At 42.9% G+C, this 20,730-nt stretch overlaps 1 protein-coding gene across 3 annotated transcripts in view; it reads left to right on the top strand.

Moving 5' to 3' along the window:
- Window positions 1–20,730, top strand: part of TTLL11 (tubulin tyrosine ligase like 11) — a 269,684-nt gene that overhangs the window by 55,061 nt on the left and 193,893 nt on the right. For all 3 annotated transcript variants that reach the window (XM_059891842.1, XM_059891843.1, XM_024999560.2), the window contains exon 3: window positions 7,333–7,466. In XM_059891842.1, the coding sequence (XP_059747825.1) occupies window positions 7,333–7,466 (134 nt within the window). The remainder of the gene's footprint in view (window positions 1–7,332; window positions 7,467–20,730) is intronic.

Raw genomic sequence — 20,730 nt, 5'->3', positions numbered from 1 at the left:
CCATTGGTTAAGTGGAGAGGAGGGGTTAAGGTGAGTGGGAGTGTGTAAGGAGAAATGAACATTTGGTTAATCAGGGTATGATTTCAGTGAAAGAGGTGCCACTCATTTTCAGAAATTTTTACATAAGACACAAACCATTTAGAATACGATAACAGATAAATTTTTAAAAGAACAGGGACTTGACTGGCAGTCCAGTGATTAAGACTTTGCCTTGTAACGATCCCTGGTTGAGAAGCTAAGATTCTCACATGCCTCACAGCCAAAAAAACCAAAACATAAAAACATAAGTAATACTGTAACAAATTCAATAAAGACTTTAAAAATGGTTCATATTTTAAAAAGAGAGAGAGAGAGAACATCACCCAAATCCCATTCCTCATTGAACGAAACCATGATGTGAATATTTCTATTTATTGTTGTTTAGTTGCTAAATCGTGTCTGACTCTTTTCTATATTTATTTCCTCCCAAACCTTAATCATGTTTGTGTATCATTTTTACATAGTTGCCTGACTATAAGATGTTTGCTCTAGTGTTTCATTTATGCTTATTTTTAAGAGGAGAATCAACTGGTCTTTTTCTTTGGCAGTCCGTGCCATATGGTTAAGAAAATACCTCTTAGAAAACCCAATATCCATACATTATACAGTGGCAAGTTATACTATGTCCACTAGGGGGGGTTTTCAACTAAGCCAACAGACTATCATAGGCCCCTTGGCTCAGATTCACTTGGAAGGACACAGGACAGGAAGCACAGCTTGCCAGCCAGTCAATGTCATGTGTTTCTTTTTAGTTGAGTCTTTACAAGGGTTCCAGAGCTAAGTCTTTGGCTCCTGCAGGGAAAGCTCAGGTGCAAGGAGACACGATCCATATTGGTGGCTGTGGATCGGCCTTGACTCAGAAACCCGGTAGGAGCCAATAGCCCACGCAGCTCCTCCGTAGCATAGCTTCCAACGTCCCCGCCAGGGTCATGCTAAGTTACAAGATTCGTTACACTCAGGAAAGCCCAGAGCTATGGCTCCTGACAAGGTATTTATGTGAGATGCCAGTAAATGATCATTTTAACCATATGCTCTGTTGTCTAGTCACAGAGCTAACTTTCCCCCTTTATCGGTTTCCTGGGGAACAGAGCTAGAAAATTAACTCAAGATCAGATAGGTTCTTGGAGGAGGCAGGTTTTTGTCTGAGGACGAGGAGAACTCTTGCAGCCAGGGTTCTTGCATGGTTTTAATGGGATAGCTATCATTTTCTCTGTCTGGCTGCTCATAAAAGATGACTTTTGGGGGACTTCCCTGGTGGTCCAGTGGAAGAATCCTTCCAATTTGGGGGATAAAAGTTTGATCCCTGGTTGGGGAACTAAGATCCCACATGCCATGGGGTAACTAGGCCTGTGCAGTGTAGAGCCCATGTCGCACAAGAGAGAAGCCCATGAGCTGCGATAAAGAGGCTACCTGCTGCACCCGATGCAGCCAAATAAAATAAATACATAGATAAATATCTTTTTGAGAAAAAAGATGACATTTTAATGCCACTAACAGGACTTACTGTGATATTGGGGGAGCAAAATTTGGAAGAAAGAAACTCTTTGAATGAGGGCAGAGTTCCCAAGACATGAATCATCAAATGGGCTTCACTGACATTTTGCCCATTTTCTCGTTTCATCTGACGGCTGAGAGCAGGAAGGAAGGAGTCGCTATAGCTTGACATTTGGGATGCAGGTAGAAATACAGGAAAAATTACCTTCAGAGGACTAGTTTCATTAAAGGTGATATAAGAACATTCATTCTAAAGAAGAACGCTCGCCCCATCTCATATTCCAAGTGCCAGTGATAGGAACATACAATTATCCTCTTTACTAACACCAGCTGCTGCTGCTGCTAAGTCGCTTCAGTCGTGTCCGACTCTGTGCGACCCCATAGACGGAAGCCAACCAGGCTCCCCCGTCCCTGGGATTCTCCAGGCAAGAACACTTATTAGCTTTAATGACAAAGAAGGCTCTGGAACCTCTAGGCAGCAGATCAGTGCTGCCACACCCTCTGCCCTGTGAAAGACAACATGCTTAGCGACGATTCCAGAACTGTGCTCGGGTTGGTGTCCACGCTTATCTTCCGTCTCTGATACATCCCATTATTCCAAAGCTGCATTTCATATGCATCATGTATTACTTAGAGCAAGTTCCAGAGGATGTGCCAGGCAAGGATAAGCACTGCACATGCTGAATAAGCTGAAAACTTTTGGATAAACATATGGAAGTAATTTATTTTGTTCATGTCGGCATGTTAGATTTTAGCCACTTTTCTATGGGCAATTGTCTTCAAGATATGTTATTATATCTTAACTGATGAATTAAAACTTTCACTAAAAATAATCTGATTTAGATAGGTCTTTACTTTAAGAAAGCCCAGAACTGTCAGTTCTCGACTTTACAAACAACGGGGTTTTGTTTTTTCTTTTGCTGAGTTGCCGGCTCTGGAATATATGACAGCACGTGGCAGGTGGCACTTGAGAGCCCACCATGAGGAGGGGACTTTGTCAGAGGAGGAGGGGGCCCCAGGGAGGGATCTCTGGGGGCGGCTGTCTGCTAATCTCTGGTCTGGGCTAGGGATATAAAGATGAGGAGAAAAGCGCTTAAAGAGAGAAGTTAAATACAAGATAAGCACTATGCCAGAGGAAGCTTGGGGTGCTGTGAGAATAAGGAGCAAGAGCATGTGACCTGACCCAGATTTGCCTGGGGGGAAGGTGGGGCAAGAGATCCTGGAGAAGAGGATTACAAGTGTGAACTGAGCCTCCAGGGCTGGATGGGCCTGACCCCCACGCTAGACAAGGACGCAGAGGTGGTGCAGAGGTGTAGAGTGATTTGCATGTTGCAATGGCACCCCACTCCAGTACTCTTGCCTAGAAAATCCCATGGACAGAGGAGCCTGGTAGGCTGCAGTCCATGGGGTCACTAGGAGTCGGACACGACTGAGCGACTTCACTTTCACTTTTCACTTTCATGCATTGGAGAAGGAAATGGCAACCCACTCCAGTGTTCTTGCCTGGAGAATCCCAGGGACGGGGGAGTCTGGTGGGCTGCCGTCTATGGGGTTGCACAGAGTCAGACATGACTGAAGCGACTTAGCAGCATGCAGTGAAAGGCAAGCGGCCTGTGGTCGTTAGAAAGGGTCGTGTGTGATGGGACAGTGGGGAGGTGAGAGGCAGGGACCAAGGTCACAGGGAGTCACTGAGAAATTTCCAAGCTAGAGAGTGACACGGGCCGGTGTGCAGATGGAAAGATATTCCAGAGGGGATGCACTGGAGGTGGAGGTGGAGGAGTTGGGGCGTAGAGAGGCTGAGAGAGGAAACAGCTAAGAGGCTACTGTATTTTTCAGAATCTGAAAGTATTGTTTGCTGCTTGATGGTTATTATGTGTTTTTGCCAAGAATTATTGTTATAAGCGATACTTGGATTGAGTAGTACTCCCAACATAGCTCACATTATGTTTTGTTTTTAATTTGGGTTAACTAGGTCTGTGTAGACAGGCCAGAGGATCAGACTGTTACACTTCTGTGTAACTCCAGTGGGCTGAGACCCCCCCACCTTCCACCTCTACCGCCCCAGGCTGTGAGACTGCAGTGAGGCAGACAGCAAAACCCAGGCTCAGAAGCAATGGCAGGAGGCAAGCTTTTGGATGAGAAGCTCTAGCCTGAGTGAGGGGTATTTCCCACCCGGTAGGGGAACAGCTACAACAAGGACATCTAAGAACAGACCTTCCTGAGAAGCCCAGGTAGACAGTCAGCCTCAAGAGAACCTGTTAGGACAGCAGGAGCCCAGCCCCTGGGCTCAAGCCACAGGAGGACTCCAGCCCTTGCAGCGGAGGCTTAGGGGCAACATGGGAGGAGGAACATGGGAGACATTGGGCAAAGGCATTGCTGAGGCAGCCACTTAGGCACCAGGAGCCAAGAACAGGTGACCAACATTTGAGGACAAGCAATGGCACCTCAGAGAAATAGCTAAAATCCTCCTTATCTGGCCCTCCCTGGTGGTACAGTGGTTAAGAATCCGCCTGCCAATGCAGGGGACACGGGTTCTATTCCTGGTCTGGGGAGATTCCACATGCCTTGAGCAACTAAGCCAGTGCACCACAACTCCTGAAGCCCATGCACCTAGAACCCATGCTCCACAAGAGAAGCCCCTGTAATGAGAAGCCCAGGAACCACAACCAAGAGCAGCCCCCACTTGCCACAGCTAGAGGAAGCCCGAGAGCAGCAATAGAGACCCAGCACAAGCAAAATGAATGAGTAAGTCAATTCATTCATTAAAAAATATCCTCCTTATCTAGCTGGAGTACAAAGGAAGGGTCACAGTGTTAGCGAAGGGGAGCTGGTCGTGGGACCCAGAGCTTCTACCTCAGGTCAGAATGGGTCCCAGAGCCTCGGGCAGGGGTCACAGATAGGGGTCAGGTATTACAGCAACCTAGAGAAGGGAGGCAGAGTCTGCAGCCAGCAGGGTCTGGCAATGACCTGCCTCTGTACATGTTTACTCTGGGAATGTACGCTCTGGCCCAGCTAGAAACCCAGCTACTCTTATCAGCATCTTTCTGAGCGATGGCACAGCCCACATCTGACTTTGAGCTGCGGCCCCAGGCAGGGCTAGCTAGGAGCTTCCTCCTGGGGCCTAGCGGGGGCTCAGAGATACTGTCCCAAAGCACTGGGTAGGAACTGGGTAGCAGCTTAGAGATGGCGGAGGACCCAAGGTGTCAGCTGTAACTGGACTGAGGGAGGTCTACACTGCTGCCTTCTGGAGACAGGCATTCAGGCAGGGTTAGGGGTGAGCTGTCTAGCCTGCGGGTCAGGAGCATCTGGGAAGAGTAGCCATGGCTTGTCGGGATGGCTTCTTAAGTTGGCTGTTGTTTGTAGAGAACTACCTGGAGACAGATTCAAGTGTAAACTCAGAAAACGGATCTGTTAGCCGGTGTGGGGGATAAGCGATCCACATGACAGAAGGAGCCATCACAGATTTCAAATGAGTGTTTGTTCAATTTGCTGGACACTGATTTCCATGGAACTTCTCTGGAGCATTTGAACCACACTCCTGTACTCACAGCATTCCTATTTGTGTTGTGCGAGTCCTTCCACAGGCTGAGGGATTTCTGCAAGCAAACATTCCCTGCTGTCACATGACCATTAAAATGGGGAAAACACCCTGGCATGTTTGGCCCATCATGTATTTGCTGTAAGATGCTGTATTATAGGGAGCTTCCCAGGTGGGGAACCCACCTGCCAACGCAGGAGACGTAAGAGACATGGGTTTGATACCTGGGTCGGGAAGATCTGGTGGATCAGGGCACAGCAACCCACTCCGTACTCTTGCCTGGGGAATCCCACGGACTGAGGAGCCTGGTGGGCTACAGTCCATGGGGTCGCAAAGAGTCGGACATGACTGAGTGACTTCACTTGTCACTTCACTATGAAGGTTTTTAGTTTAATACTAAAACTAAAACTTGAAATTCAACTAAGAAATCTCCAAAGAAGTTGGAATTTTGTGTACTTTATGTTCAACTCCCATGTTTATAACTCAAAACTTCTAATTTTGTGGGGGAATAAAAGGAAATAGCTCTAATTTCCTGAACTCATACCAATTTCTTAGAAGTTCCCAAAGTGTCCTCAGTGTTTTCTCTAATATCAGAGAATCCATGTTAGGACACAGTTTATTAGTACCTTTAAAGCTCCTTTGCTGCTGCTGCTGCTGCTTCTAAGTCTCTTCAGTCGTGTCCGACGCTGTGCGACCCCATAGACGGCAGTCCACTAGGCTCCTCCGTTCCTGGGATTTTCCAGACAAGAGTACTGGAGTGGGGTGCCATTGCCTTCTCCGTAAAGCTCCTTTATTTCTTACTTAATCCTTCCCTGCTAAGTCATGTCAGTCGTGTCCGACTCTGTGCGACCCCATAGACGGCAGCCCTCCAGGCTTCTGTCTCTGGGATTCTCATGGCAAGAACACTGGAGTGGGTTGCCATTTCCCTCTCCAGTGCATGAAAGTGAAAAGTGAAAGTGAAGTCGCTCAGTCGTGTCCGACTCTTCGAGACCCCATGGATTGTAGCCTACTAGGCTCCTCTGTCCATGGGATTTCCCAGGCAAGAGTACTGGAGTGGGTTGCCATTGCCTTCTCCAATCCTTCCCTAGCTCCTTCTAAACAAGAAGTAAGAACCTGACATCTTCAAGCTGTGATCTTTTAGATTTTTATGGCTCTTTTTAATATGCTGGGGGAAGCAAGAAGTAGATTATTAAAACCTTCATCTCAAACACCATTGGCTTCTTAAACATGGGAGTTTAGAGAAACCTCATGCATTCTGACTTTGCCCGTTGGAATGTGGTAATTTGTATATGCCAAGCTGACGTGGAACTTTGTACTTTCTAGTAAAAATTACTTTGCTGGCAAATTTCAAGTCATTAATGGAATTGTGTAACCTCTTTTGGGGTGAAGGCCATTTTTAGTGTCCTTTATTTTTTTTGAGCAGTGATATTTGCCTTAGGAAGTAAGCATGCTAAAGTTTAGTTTTTACCTATTTGCCTAAAATTTGCTAAGATATATACTAAGTTCCTTTTCTTGTCAGCATTTCTAAAGATGTTACAAGGAAAAAAAATCTACCAATCTTTGAAAATGTTTTATAAGTGAGACTCTTCTATTCCCTCTGGGCAAATTAATGAGATCTGATCAATGTCAGTGTCAGTACTTAAATAACTGAAGAACTCCTACGGTTTCCATTTTTTCCCCTTAAATTATGCTGTAATATCCTCTCTACTTCCTGTCCTGATTTCAAGGAGACAGATTTTCTCCTGAAAGGTGTATATATTTTTCTACTTTATGCCTTTAATACTCATGAAAGATTAAAACAAAGCAACTTAATTAAGCTTCTCATAATGTAGCCAGAGTCCACTAGATAATATTCTCCAGGGTATAAGATGGAAAGAATCCCAGAGGTATGTGTGGTGGCCCAAAATTAAAGAGGATATTAAGTTTTAAGTGCAAGATATAAATTCTTCTCTTTATTCGTTATCTAGGGGGCTGACAAAGAATGGAATAATAAACTAGGTGGAAACTCATTCCTTCAAATTGATGCTTCATTTTTACAAGGAGAAGAAAAAGATCTGTCTATTCCCTCAAGTTTTTCATTAATTTGGCAGGTCTTTCCAAACCATGAATCACCGCTGCGGAAAACTACTCATACCTTTTTTAAAAATCCCTTCTGAAAAAGTGAATGTGTCGGGTGGGTGGTTTTAAAAGTCCCCAGTAATGGCTGTTTTATAGCTAGTGGCCCACTGTTGTTGAAACCCCACAACTTCTCTTCTCCCCAGGCATGACGGAGATGGTGCGGAAAATTACACTGAGCAGAGCCGTGAGAATCATGCAGAATCTCTTTCCAGAGGAGTACAACTTCTACCCTCGCTCATGGATTCTGCCTGATGAGTTCCAGCTCTTTGTGGCTCAGGTAGGTAGCACCCCATCCCCGTGACCCGTGAATTCTACGAAGGCTGCAACTGGATCCTGGGTCACGTGTGCTGGGAGCTGGGGCAAGAGGTCCCTAGGAAGCTCAGACCGGCCCGGGGTGTGTCTTAACAGGACATAGCAGATATTGCAGCGATCAGGGCAGCTTGCAGAAATGAACAGATGGGATGACAGGTAAACTGAGGAAGTGGGTCCTGACACCAGGAGACAGGCCTGAGGATGGTTATCAGGAACTAAATCATGGAGTCAGGGCATTTGAAGAGCCAGGGAGACACAGCGGAAGCAGGAGGCTGAGCCCACAAGCGGACTGGGGCTGTTCGGGTGAATCCCAAAGGTGTGGTCTCCCCGGCATCTCATGGTGTGAAACATTGGAGGTCAGGCTCTGTTTCAAGGCCAGTGAGTAGGTCTGACCAATGGAGGGGGAAACCTTTTAAGTGTCCTGTTTTGAACTTGTTCCAGAATCAATTTTCCAGTGACCCATTCCGTATCCAAACACTTAAAAAAAAAAACTTGAAATGGTAATTTTGAAAAAGCACCTTTCTCTGGAATGGTGGTTACATGGGTTTGTAGACATTTCTTAAAATTCTTCAAATTGTTAACTTAAAATGGGAGCAGTTGTTGTACGCAAATTGCAGTTAATTAAAAAAATAAATTTTGGCTGGTCCCTATCCTTACCCCTCAACTTCCCACTTCTGTTGATCTGCTCAGACAACTGTCAGTATGTGGAATACCTTTCTGTCCCATTTCTACAACTCATTATTTAAGTATTCTGCAAGGCTGAGTTTAAATGGGATACCAACTATGTCTTCCAAACCAGATAAGTGAGAGGAGCATTGCTGTCATCCCCAGAAGTCCCTCTGTGCCTTTTTTCCATCAGTCCCCACAACCCCTAGTCCAGGTAACTGCTGATCTGCATTCTCATTATAGATTAGTATTGCCTGTTCAAGAAATTTATATAAATGGGATCACACAGTATGTACTCTTTTTTTTTTTTTGAGAATTATGGTTTTGAGTTTCGTCCATGTTTGTTGAATCAGTAGTTAGTATTTTTTATTGCTGAATAGAGTTACATGATGAATATACCCCAACTTGTTTATCTACTCACCAATGGATGTTCATCTGGGTTTTTTCCAGTTTGGAGATATTATAAATAAAGCTGCCATGACTAATCATATACAAGTCATTCTGTGGATCTAGGTTTTCATTTCCCATGGGTAAAACCTAAGAGTGGAATTGCAGGATCATATGGCATGTGTGTGTTTAACTTTGTGAGAAATCGCAAAATTGTTTTCCAAAGTGGCTGGACCACTCTACACTCTCTCCAGCAGTGGGTGAATTCCCTTTCTTTGTTCTGCATCATTGCCAGTACTTGGTATAGTTAGTCTTTTGAATTTTATACACTCAGGTATAATTGTATAATTATATTAATACAATTGTATAATTGTATCTCCTTATGGTTTTAATTACACCTCCCCTTTGCACTGTGCTTTTGGGCCATGTGAATATCTTCCTTGGTTAAGTGCGTATTCAAACTTCTGCTCGTTTTGTTAGCATTTTATTTTTAAGTTGTAGGTTCTTTCTATACAACTCTTTTGTATATCTATTGTGATGTGTATTAATATATTGTGAATATTTTCTAACACTTGGCTTTTCAGTCTTAACCTTGAATTTTCACTTTTTAATTCTGTCTTTGGAAGAGCAAATATTTTTAATTTTTAAAATTTATTTGTTTTTAATTGGGGGATAATCACTTTACAATATTGTATTGGTTTCTGCCAAACATCAACACGAATCAACCATAGGTATACACATGTCCAGGTTTCCCAGGTGGCTCAGTGGTAAAGAATCTACCTGTCAATGCAGGAGATGCAGGAGTTGTGGGTTCAATCCCTGGGTGGAGAAGATCCCCTGGAGGAGGAAGTGGCAACCCTCTCCAATATCCTTGTCTGGAGAGTCGCACGGACTGAGGAGCCTGGCAGGCTGCAGTCCATGCGATCACAAGGAGTCAGGCATGACTGAACACACGCGCAGTTGCATATGTCCCCTCCCTCCTGAACCTCCCTCCCAACTCCCACTCCATTCCGTCCCTCTCGGTTGTCCCAGAGCACCGGGCTTGAGCTCCCTGTTTTTAATTTTTATAGCATTGAATGTATCAGTTCTTTTCTTTTATAGTTTGTGCTTCTTGTGTGATGCCTAAGACACTCTTGCCTAACTAAAGGTTGTGAAAACTTTGTTGTTTTTTCTAGAAGCTTTATACTTTTAGTCTTACATTTATGCCTGTGATCCATTTCAAGTTAGTTTTTATGTACAGCATGAGATTAAAATTGAAGTTTACTTTTCCCATATGGATATTCAGTTGCTTCATCATTCTTTGCTGAAAGGATGTTTATTTTCCACGTTGAATTACCTTGGCATCTTTGTAATGTTATGACCTTCTCAATACAGTCTGTCAGCAGACACAGGATGTCAAGATGCCTTAATTCTGGTGATGTTAATTTTGATCACTTAGTTAAGGTAGTATCTACTAAGTTTCTCTCCTGTACAGATACGATTTTTCCTTTGTAATCATTAAGTATCTTGTGGAGAGATATTTTGAGACTGTGCAGATAGCCTATTTGTCTCATACTTTAAAAACAGAAACAACAGCCCTAATTAAGGTACAGTTAAGCTGAAAATATTTAAAGTGTGCAGTTTGATATGTTTTGATATATGTAAAAATGTGTAAAACCATCATCACAACCAAGCTAATGAACATATCCATCACCCCAAACTGTTTTGTCATGTTCCACTGTAATCCTTTCTTTCTTCTCCCTGCTCTCTACCTCCCATCGCCAGGCAACTGTGGATGTATTTTCAGTCAGGATTAGTTTGTACTTTCTAGAATTTTCTGTAAATGGAATCATACAGAGATACTTTTCTGTATGTGTTTTGGGGGTGGGAGAGTCTGGCTTTTTTTCACTCAACCTAATTATTTTGAGATTCATCATGTTGTAGTTTCATCAGTAATTAATTCCTTATTAGTGAAAGTGTTAGGTCCTCAGTCATGTCTGACTCTTTGCAACCCCATGAATGGTAGCCCACCAGGCTCCTCTGTCCATGGAATTCTCCAGGCAAGAATACTGGAGTGGGTAGCCATTTCCTTCTCCAGGAGGTCTTCCTGACCCAGGGATCAAACCTGGCTCCCCTGCAATGCAGGCAGATTCTTTACCATCTGAGCCACCAGGGAAGCCCTCTTGTTAGTAAAGAGTATTCTATTAAATGTATTTACCACAGTTTGTTTATACCTTCAATTGCTGCTGAATATTTTTATTGATTCCAGGTTTTGGATGTTACAGAATGTTACAAATAAATATTCTATGAACATTCCTGTATAAGTGTTTGTGTAGACATATGATTTCTTTTGAATAAAAGGTTAGAAATAGAATGTCTGGATCACAGAGTAGGTGTCCATTTAATTTTAAAGAAATTACCAATTGTTTTCCAAAGAAGGTTGTGCCATTTTGTATTCCCAAGAGCAACATATGATAATTCTAATTCTTCCACATCCTTGCAAACACTTGGTAATAGTCATTCTTTTTAATTTCAGCCATCCTGACAGGTGTGCAGTGGTTTCTCATTAGTTTTAATTTGTATTTCCCTAATTATTAATGATTCTGTGCATCTGTTTGTGTGCTTATTTGTCATCCAAATGTATACTTTGATGAAATATCTATTCACATCTTTCACTCATTTTAAGAACTGAGTTATTTTTGCTATTGCATTTTGAAAGTTCTTTGTATATTTTGAACACGTGTGTTTATCAGCTATACCAATTACAAATATTTTCTCTCGGTTTGTGCCTTGTCTTTTCATCCTTGTAACAGTATCTTTTGAAGAGCAAGTTCTAAAATCTGATGAATCAATTGATTGACTTTTTCCTTTATGGATCATACTTTTGGTGTCATGTAGCAGGAATCTTTACCTAACCTAAGTTCACAAAGATATTCTCTTATGTTTCTGTCTCCAAGTTTGTAGTTTTAAGTTTAGGTCTATGATTTGTTTTGAGTTAGTTTTTTTTTTTTAATATGATGTGAGATATGGGTTCACTTTTTTCTAACATGAGATATCCAACAGCTTCAGAAACATTTGATGAGAATGCTAACCTTTCCCCCCATTGCTTTTGCACTCACGTTGAAAATAGTTGCTCAAGTATGTGTGGGTGTATTTCTGAATTCTCTATTCTATTCTATCAATGTATGTCTCAGTCTTTAAGCCAATACCTCACTGTCAAACAAAGATGTTGCTAAAAAGAAAAACTAAAACGACAGACCAATATTCCTCATGAATATAGATTCAGACATACCAAACGAAATTTCAATAAGTCAAAGCCAATCATATATAAAAAGGATAATATGTCATGACGAAGTAGAATTTGCCTTAGGAATGCATGCTTTGTTTAACCTTTTAAAACCAATTTCTTTAACAGACATAGGCTATTCATATTATCTACTCTTGAATAAGCATTGACAGTTTGTATCTTTCAAGGAATTTGTCCTTTTTTTCCTGTTTTTGCTTTTATTGTCATAAAGTCATCATAATATTACCTTTTATCCTTTATCTGCAGAATTTTTACTGATGTCAGTTTTCTAATTCCTAACATTTGTAATCTATGTTCTTTCTTTTTCCTCATCAGTGTGGGTAGAAATTTATCAGTTTTATTTACTTCCTTTGTTAGCTTTGTAGTTTTAATTGGTTTTTTTTTTTTTTGGTGGTTCCTTTAGGATTTATGATATGTACCTTTAACTTATGACAATCTATTTTTTAAATGCTACTATGTCATTTTACTTATAGTATGAGAACAATACCATGCTCCCATCTTCCCATTCCTGGCTTTTATGCTTTAATGTCATATATTTTACTTTTATACATATATTATAGACCCAACAATAAATTATTATTTTTGTTTAAACAATCTATTTTATTTTAGAGAGATTTAAATAACAACAAGAAAATAATATATGTATTCATATGGTTACCATTTCCAGTGGTTTTTATTCCTTTATACTCAGTTCAGTTCAGTCACTCAGTTGTGTCCAACTCTTTGTGACCCCATGGACTGCAGCACGCCAGGGCTCCCTGTCCATTGCCAATTCCTGGAGTTTACTCAAATTCATGTCCGTTGAGTCGGTGATGCCATCCAACCATCTCATCCTCTGTCATCCCCTTCTCCTCCTGCCTTCAATTTTTCCCAGCATCAGGGTCTGTTCAAATGAGTCAGTTCTTCGCATCAGGTGGCCAAAGTATCGGAGTTTGTCGATTCACATTTCTGTTTGTATAATTCTTCTCTAGTCTAATTATACTAAAGAGTTTCCCTTAGTACTTTTTGTGTTAAGGAATCTTTTGGTGATGAATCCTTAAATGTTAAAGTTTATTTTGCTTTTGACTTTGAAAGATTTTCTCTAGGTATAGAATTCTTGGTTGACATTTTTTTCTTTCAGTGCTTTTAGTATATTACTCTGTCTTCTTGCCTGTATTGCTTCTGACAAGAACTCTTTTTTCATTTTTATCTTTGATCTTCTGTATATAATGTGTCCTTTTTCTCCTGTTTCCTTTGGTTTCCTTTGGTTTTCTTCGCATTATGACTCATATTTCCTTGCCTCTTTCTGTGCCTGATAACTTTTAGCTGGATACCAGATGTGGTGAATCTTAACTTATTGGGATGTTGAATACTTTTGTATTCTCATAAATATTCTTGAACTTTGTTGTGGGATCCAAGTAAGTTAGATGGAAATAGGTTTGGAGTCTTGTTTTCAAAGTCTGCTAGGCAGGACTGGAGTAGTGCTCCGTCTCAGGCTAGTTATTCCTCACCACTGAGGCAAGAATCCTATGTGGACTCCACTCAGTACTCTGTGCATCATGGTGTTTTCCAGTCTGGTAGGTAAAAACAGACACTATTGCAGATTCTGTGTGGTTCCAGGCACTGTTGCCTCGAATCCTCTTCCCTCGGCCTCAGGTGGTCCCCAGTCTTGCACGCACTGATCTGTACTCAGCTAAATATACAAGGGAGACCCTCGGTGGACCCCCAGATCTCGGTGGATCTCTCTTTGTGCAGAAGTCTCTCTAGTACTCTTCCCTGAGAACTCTGGCTGCCTTAATTTCCCTGACTCATAGTTTCATTTCCTCAACTCAGATTGTCCACTGGACTCCACTGGAGTTCTCTCTCTCTTTCTGTGCTACAGCTCAGAATCTCTCACAAGATAATAAATGGAGACAATCATGTCGTTTGATGCCCGTCTCTCAGGAATCACTGTTCTTTGTTACTTGGTGTCCCAGTGCCTTGAAAATCACTGTTTAATGTATTTTCTCCATTTTTTTGGTTGTTTCAGGTGGGAGAAGTTAAAGGTGCTTAGACGAGGATTGTTGTCTAATATAAAGAAGGATTTCTTTGTCTTCTAAAATAGCACAGATTTAGAATCTGCTGAATCAGGGTCTGGCACAGGCAGAGTAAGACTATAACCGCCTCCTGCCCCGCCCCCCACCAATTGCTGTTTACTGCAAAGCCTTGGCCTCGTGGTCACTTATTCCTTACATGGTCCCAGGCAAGTCCCTCCTCTTTTCAGTCCCATTTCTCCATCTGCTGCTGTGTGGGGAAGTGCCTCTATAACTTCAGAATGATGATGGCATTCAATGAATATTTGATGATGAAATGCTTTTTTGGTTGCAAACCTGATAAAACTCCTAGCATTCTTATTTTAATATCTCATTTGTTTTAACACAAAGCAATGTATTCATATTAAGAATTCAAATAATATAAGATATATAAATTAAAAGTGGAAAAATGTCCCTACCCTCAGAAATTACTGGATATATAGTATGTAACCTTCCAGCTTTTCCTATGTATAAACATACACTGTAACACGCACAGCCTTGTTTCTTTAACACACAGGATTATTCTCTTCTCTAGCCCGCCTTTTCCCCACTGAATATGTTTGAGGCATCTTCCCATGTCCCTACCACATAGTATACCATTGTACGAATACACCCTAACTTTTAAAAGCATTCCCCTGTTGATGACTATGATGTAATTCTCATATTTTTTGGTTCAACCTGAGGGAAACACCCTCCTACAGGTATTTTTAGACACCTGCACCAGCATTTCCTTCAAATAGAAATCTCAACATGGTATTGCTGTGTTAAAGGGTATGTACACTTACATTTGGGGCTTCCCAGGTGGCTCTATGGTCAAGGACCCGGCTACCAATGCAGGAGACCTATGTTCAATCCCTTGGTCAGGAAGATCCCCTGGAGGAGGGCATGGCAACCCACTCAGTATTCTTGCCTGGAGAATCCCATGGACAGAGGAGCCTGGCGGGCTACAATCTACAGGGTCACAGAGAGTGGGACATGACTGAAGTGACTTAGCATGCATGCACGCACACTTACATTTGTGACATGTAGAGTCAAACATGAGGCTTCATTAACTGCACACTTAATTGTGAGGCTGTCTCACAGTGTCTTCGCAGCGCCTAGGAAGTGAGTCCTGAGAGGTGTGAGTGTGTGTGGGGTGTTGCTTTGGAATTCCTGCCAACAACAGGAAGAGGTATGAGTAGTTGTAAAGCCTTCTAAAACCTGGCAATTTTTGGGTATTTTATTTCTCCTGCTAATTAGGATTAAATTAACTTTGTTCAAGAGGGAGGGGAGACCCACACCTCTCCCTGCCCAGCCCCGCCCTGCAATCCGTTTGCAAAAGTGGTACCCAAATACCATCAGCAGGCGGCAGTAGACAGAAGAAAGTAGGATTCTCAGTGGAAATTTTTGGGACGTCTAGAGGAGGATGCTGGCTTTCTTTCCAATTTGCGCAGATGGCCAATAAAAAAAAAAATCCTTGGAGTTTATTTTGCATATGGTCTTCCATCTGGGTATTTGAGAAAAGTACAGTTTTGTTATCACAACAGCATTTATTATGGCAAAGGAGTTTGCATTTCGTCGCAGAAGAATTTTTCAGCAAATCAAGCCCCCAAACCTGTTCAATAATGTTTTGCAGTTTCTTGGAGGGAGCCAGAGAATATGGGGTCCTTCCATTTTCCTCTCTGGCTCCATCCTCAGTTAGTTTTTATTGATTCAGCTCCTTGAGGCCGAATGAAATGCATTCTTTGCAAAAAAATCCCCCAGAGAACAATGTTCTCCGCTGGGTTTAGGAACTCTGAAAATGTGGAGTTGTAAGTGGGTCAGAGTCAAGGCGGAAAGAAAACCTGCAATGTGGAGCTTATATTCCTTGTCCTGATTCCACGCTTATCAAAGAACCTTCTGGCGAGTTGATGACTTGAATCATTTCCCTTCATACACACGAGATGCTGATATGGCTGACTTTGGGCGACCTGATGGTTTACCCAGAGGATGAAGCTTGAACTCCTGCACCTGCCATGTAGAGCCCCTCCCACCTCTGCAGCCTTAGCTCGCACCATTTCTGACCTCTTCCCCGGTCTCCTCTGTATTCGACTTTAAAACAAAAATGACTTGTTTATTTTTGGCTGCGCTGGGTCTTTGTGGCTGCACGCAGGCTTTCTCTAGATGCGGTGAGCAGCGGCTGCTCTCTAGTTGTGGTGTGTGGGCTTCTCATTGAGGTGGCTTCTCTTGTTGCAGAGCTTGGGCTCAGGACAGGCTGACTTAAGTAGTTGTGCACCAGCTTAATTGCCCTGCAGCATGTGGAATCTTCCTGGACCAGGTGTGGAACCTGTGTCTCCTGCATTGGCAGGCAGATTCTTAACCACTGGACCATCAGGAAAGTCCCATATTCAACTTTTGTATGCCCTCAGCAGCACCGTAGCCTCTGCTTCCTCTGTTCTCCCTGCGCCTGGAACACTTGCTCTCACCTCCAAGGCTGCCTTCTTTCACCTGACATGTTTTGCTAGTTCTTCAGACCCCTGCTCATCTTTTACCTTCTCTATAAAGCCTGCTCTGTGCCCCCCACAGCTGCGGGTGTACTTTTGTTTTCCTCCTTTTCATGGTCCTTACGCCTGTCACACTGCTTAGTGACCACCCGTCTAATTATTTTTCTCTCCTGCTCTAAGGACCACAAGAGCAGTGAGTAACTGGATTCATCTTATTTACCTTTGTGTGCCTGTTGCCTATCCCAGGGCCTGCACACAGCTGGAACTCAAGTATATTTGCTAAATTGAACTTCAGATTAATGTGCAGACACTCTGGTTTACAAGTTTCATCTCTTGTGACTTTAGTCATCAAAAGTTAGCTTCTCTGCAGCCAAGGGTATCAGCATGACCCAGCCTGTCAGCTTCACAGGAGGGCAGGCCTGACTTGAGCCGTGAAGAACTCACCAAAGTGATGCCAGCCAGTGAGGGCGTCAGGTGGTCGGTGATGCCCCTGTGATGTCCCAACCCCCACTCACATCCAGAGGTCTCATGCATCCTCAGCAACCTTGAGAGCTGACACGGGGGTCAGAATGCCTTCTGCTAGTGCAGCATGGCATCCTGGGAGGCTGAAGCAGTGGCCCAGGGTCGTGTGTAACTAGTGAGATGAGAAATGGAAGCCAGGGGACTCCAGCTGTCAGAAGAAGGCAGATGATTCAGGGCTGCTGGCAGAGACTCTGTAGGAGCCTTGTATTCACCTCCCCATCTGCTTCAAGTTTTATTTTCTTTGTTGCCCAGAATAGAACTTCACCTCCTGCTTAGATCTGTCCTGCTGTTCTTGTGCCCCCTCACTTAACAGCTCAGTTTGTTTATTGGAGAAATAGTATCATCCGAAACTCAAGATGCTGCTCCTCTCTGGACGAACATCCTTAGGTCCTGCTCACTAGGAAGTCCATGTGAATAGCCCAGGAGAAAGCTGGCGTCTGTGCAGGGCTTTGCTGTTTACCAAGTGCCTTTTATAGACCTGATCTTTCTTCCTCCTCACTCAATTTGGGGAGGTATCACTACCTCCGATTTACAGATGAGAAAATAGAGATTCAGAATTGAAGGTACTTGGTCATGGTTGTACCCTGACTCTACAACTGTTTAGTGCCCTCAGATCTCTGACTTGGTTTACTTCAAACATTTTCTGAGACCAGCCAAGTATGCTGGGGATACAAAACAAGTTAGATGTATCCTTGCCTTTGTGATTTCTGGTATAGAAGAGTGATCACTCATTCATTCATTCAGACATTTTTTGGGGTCCAGATCTCATTTTCTTTCCACTGCATCATGTTCTTATTCATCATCTTATTGATGAGGGAGCTGAAAATCAGAGGGGTAAGTAACTTGCTCAGAGTCACATGGCTTATAGGTATGTGTAGCCATGGCTGAGACCTATGTCTTCTGACTGTCCCAGCTTCCTTTAATGAACAAATTTTTACTGATTCTCTTTTATGGGTCCAGCACTGGTCGACTGGAGAGTCAAAGCTGAAAGTTGAGGGTCTCTGCTTAAAAGGGAGGGTTCTGCTTAATAGAGGAGATAGATGGTCCAAGCTGATAAAGACTGTGATGGAATTAAGTGCAAGGTGTTATGGGAGCCAGAGTAATGGCTTGGGGAAATGGAGGACATCAGGAAACGCCCCTATGCGATCCCTTAATGTGGGATGAGATGTTGGACCAGAGTCACGACACCTGGGCTCAATTCCTGGCTCCCCTCTTTATTTTTCTTCCCCTCTCCAGCTTTATTGAGATGTAATTGACATATAACATTGTGTAAGTTTAAGATGTACGACACGATGATTTGGTCCACATATATATTGTGAAATGATGGCCACAATGTTAGTTAGCATATCCATCATCTCCCATAATTATGATTTTTTTTTGGTGGTGAGAGTATTTAATATCTACTCTCCTAGTAATTTTCAGGTATATAATACAGTACTGTTAACTATAGTCACCACTCTGTACATTCGCTCCCCAGAACTGACTCATCTTATAACTGGAAGTTTGCTCCTTTTGACCAACATCTGCCCATTTTCCTCATCCCCCAGCCCTTGGCAACCATTATTTTATTCTCTGTTTCTGTAAATTTGACTTTTTAAAATATTCCACATTTAAGTGACATCATCCAATATTTGTCTTTCTCACTATCTAAATGAGATAACACAATATTTGTATTATCTCGCTTAGCATAATGCCCTCAAGGTCCATCCAGGTTTGTTGCAAATAGAAGGATTACCTTCTTTTTCGTGGCTGAACAGTATTCCTCTATGTGTTTGGGGGGTGTGTGAATACATACAAAACTCAAACAAGGATACATATCTATACCTATATATCAGATTTTCTTTCTCTGTTCACTCATTGAATGACCTTTAAGGCTGTTTTCACGTGTTGGTTATTGTGAATAATGCTACAGTGAGCATGGTGATGCATATAACCTTTTGAGATACTGATTCTAATTCATTCAGATATATACTCAGGAGAGGGATAGCTGAATCATATGGTAGTTCTTTTTTAAATTTTTTGAGGAACCTCTATACTATTTTCCGTAGTGACTCTCAACTTACATTCTCACCCAGAAGTGTGAGGTGGCCTCTCATTGTGGTTTCGATTTGTATTTCCTTGATGATTAGTGATGCTGAGCAGCTTCTCATATTTCTCTTGGCCATATGTATATCATTTGTTTGGGAAAATGTCTGTTCAAATCCTCTGTCCATTTTAAAGTTGGATTATTTGGGTTTTTTTTTTTTTTTTTTTGCTACTGAGTTCTATGAGTTCCTTATATAATTTGGATATTCACCCCTCATCTGATATATGGTATGCAAATGTCTTCCCCCATTTCCTAGGCTGCCTTTTCATTTTATTATTACTTTTTCTGCTGTGCAGAAGCTTTTTAGCGTGCTATCTTTTCACTTGTTGATTACTGCTTCTGTTACTTGTACTTTTGGTGTCATATCCTGGTGCCACCCCTTAACTGGTTCTGGGAATCTGGCCAAATCATCTGTCTCCTCATCCCCGAGGCTTCTGTGCTTCCTCTGCAAGAGGAGATGATTGTACAGCATCTCTGGGTCCCTTCCAGTTTGAATCTTCTATGATTCCGTGAGTGTGGCTTTTCTGGACATCCATGAAACTCCCCGCTGGGGTTAACATTCTGCACAAATTTTTGCTGCCCGGGTCTCAGTCGGCCTTATGTAGCCAATCATCTTCTTGCTAATGGCAGCTCATTGTAGCCTGGGGTGTGAAGTGCAGCTGATGAAGGTGGACCTACAGTTGCTTCTGGACCTGCCCTTCAAGGCTGGCTGAGCCCCGCCCCCGGCTCCCAGGGCAGCGACAGTCCCCTTACCTGCACCCGCCCCCTCCGAGGAGAGTGACTGAAGCTGTGTCTGCACCTTCCTTCCAGAGTCATCCTGTGGTCTGGGCAAATATTGGCTAAGCCAAGACATCCTTCCTGTTGGTTCCCTCCAATGCCCATTCAGAAAGATTCACACCTGCCCAGGCTCTCGCCCCTTGTATTTCTTTGGCTGGGGATTCCCTTCTTAAGCTTGTCTACTCAACAAATTCTTACTAAGTTTCCTTGTGTCGGAGGTGATGTCAACAAACCTATGAAGACTTTTTCTGCTAAGTCTTTTCCCCTTCCCTGCCCCCTCCCCTGCCGCCTTGCCCCAGGGACCGTTCCTCTGAGCCTCAATTCTACCTCAGTGATAGGACCCCCCAAACTCAGCGTTTTCTTTCAGTGTTCCTGGTTGAGAATGAGGCAAAGGTTTGGGGTCAGTATGGAACTAGCTTAAAACTCTTCTTTCATCACTTTCTCCGTATGTACCTTGGGTAAGTCAGTCCCTCTGAGCCTCGGTTTCCTTGCCTCGGTAGACCAGAGGAATGCTATGAGAACCCTGTACCCCTTGGTGAATGGACCTCGACTTATCTGCTGCCCCTGTTAGACTAGGGACCCCGGGGAGCTGGAACCTGGTTACATTCATCTCCATCTCCCCCAAATCCAGCACAAAGAGGGCCTGTAGGCATTTGAAATAAATGGACGCTGAAAAAGGTTTTGCAGTCTTCAGACGGAAATTTAAGCTGGAACCAGGAATGCTTAGTTAGATAAAGCATTCTGGGTGTTTCTGGCTTATGGGAACTGTGGAAATGGTCTTGTTTTAATTTTTAATGAAAAATCTAGTCTTGAGACTAATTATCTCATTATTCAATGATAGATCATTTAGGAGAGGAAAAGAGCTAAGATTTCTCTTTGACAGAATGGCATCCCAGCTTGGCTTAACTTTCTTTTTCCCTTTAGCTTCCCCACCACCCCTCCCCCTCCCAAGACAGCCCTGTGCATTCATGCTGTTTAAGAGTGGAAGCTCT

This window comes from Bos taurus, chromosome 11 (genome assembly GCF_002263795.3).
Source record: "Bos taurus isolate L1 Dominette 01449 registration number 42190680 breed Hereford chromosome 11, ARS-UCD2.0, whole genome shotgun sequence".
NCBI classification, from domain to species: Eukaryota; Metazoa; Chordata; class Mammalia; order Artiodactyla; family Bovidae; genus Bos; species Bos taurus.
This window is presented reverse-complemented; position numbering and strand designations above follow the sequence as displayed.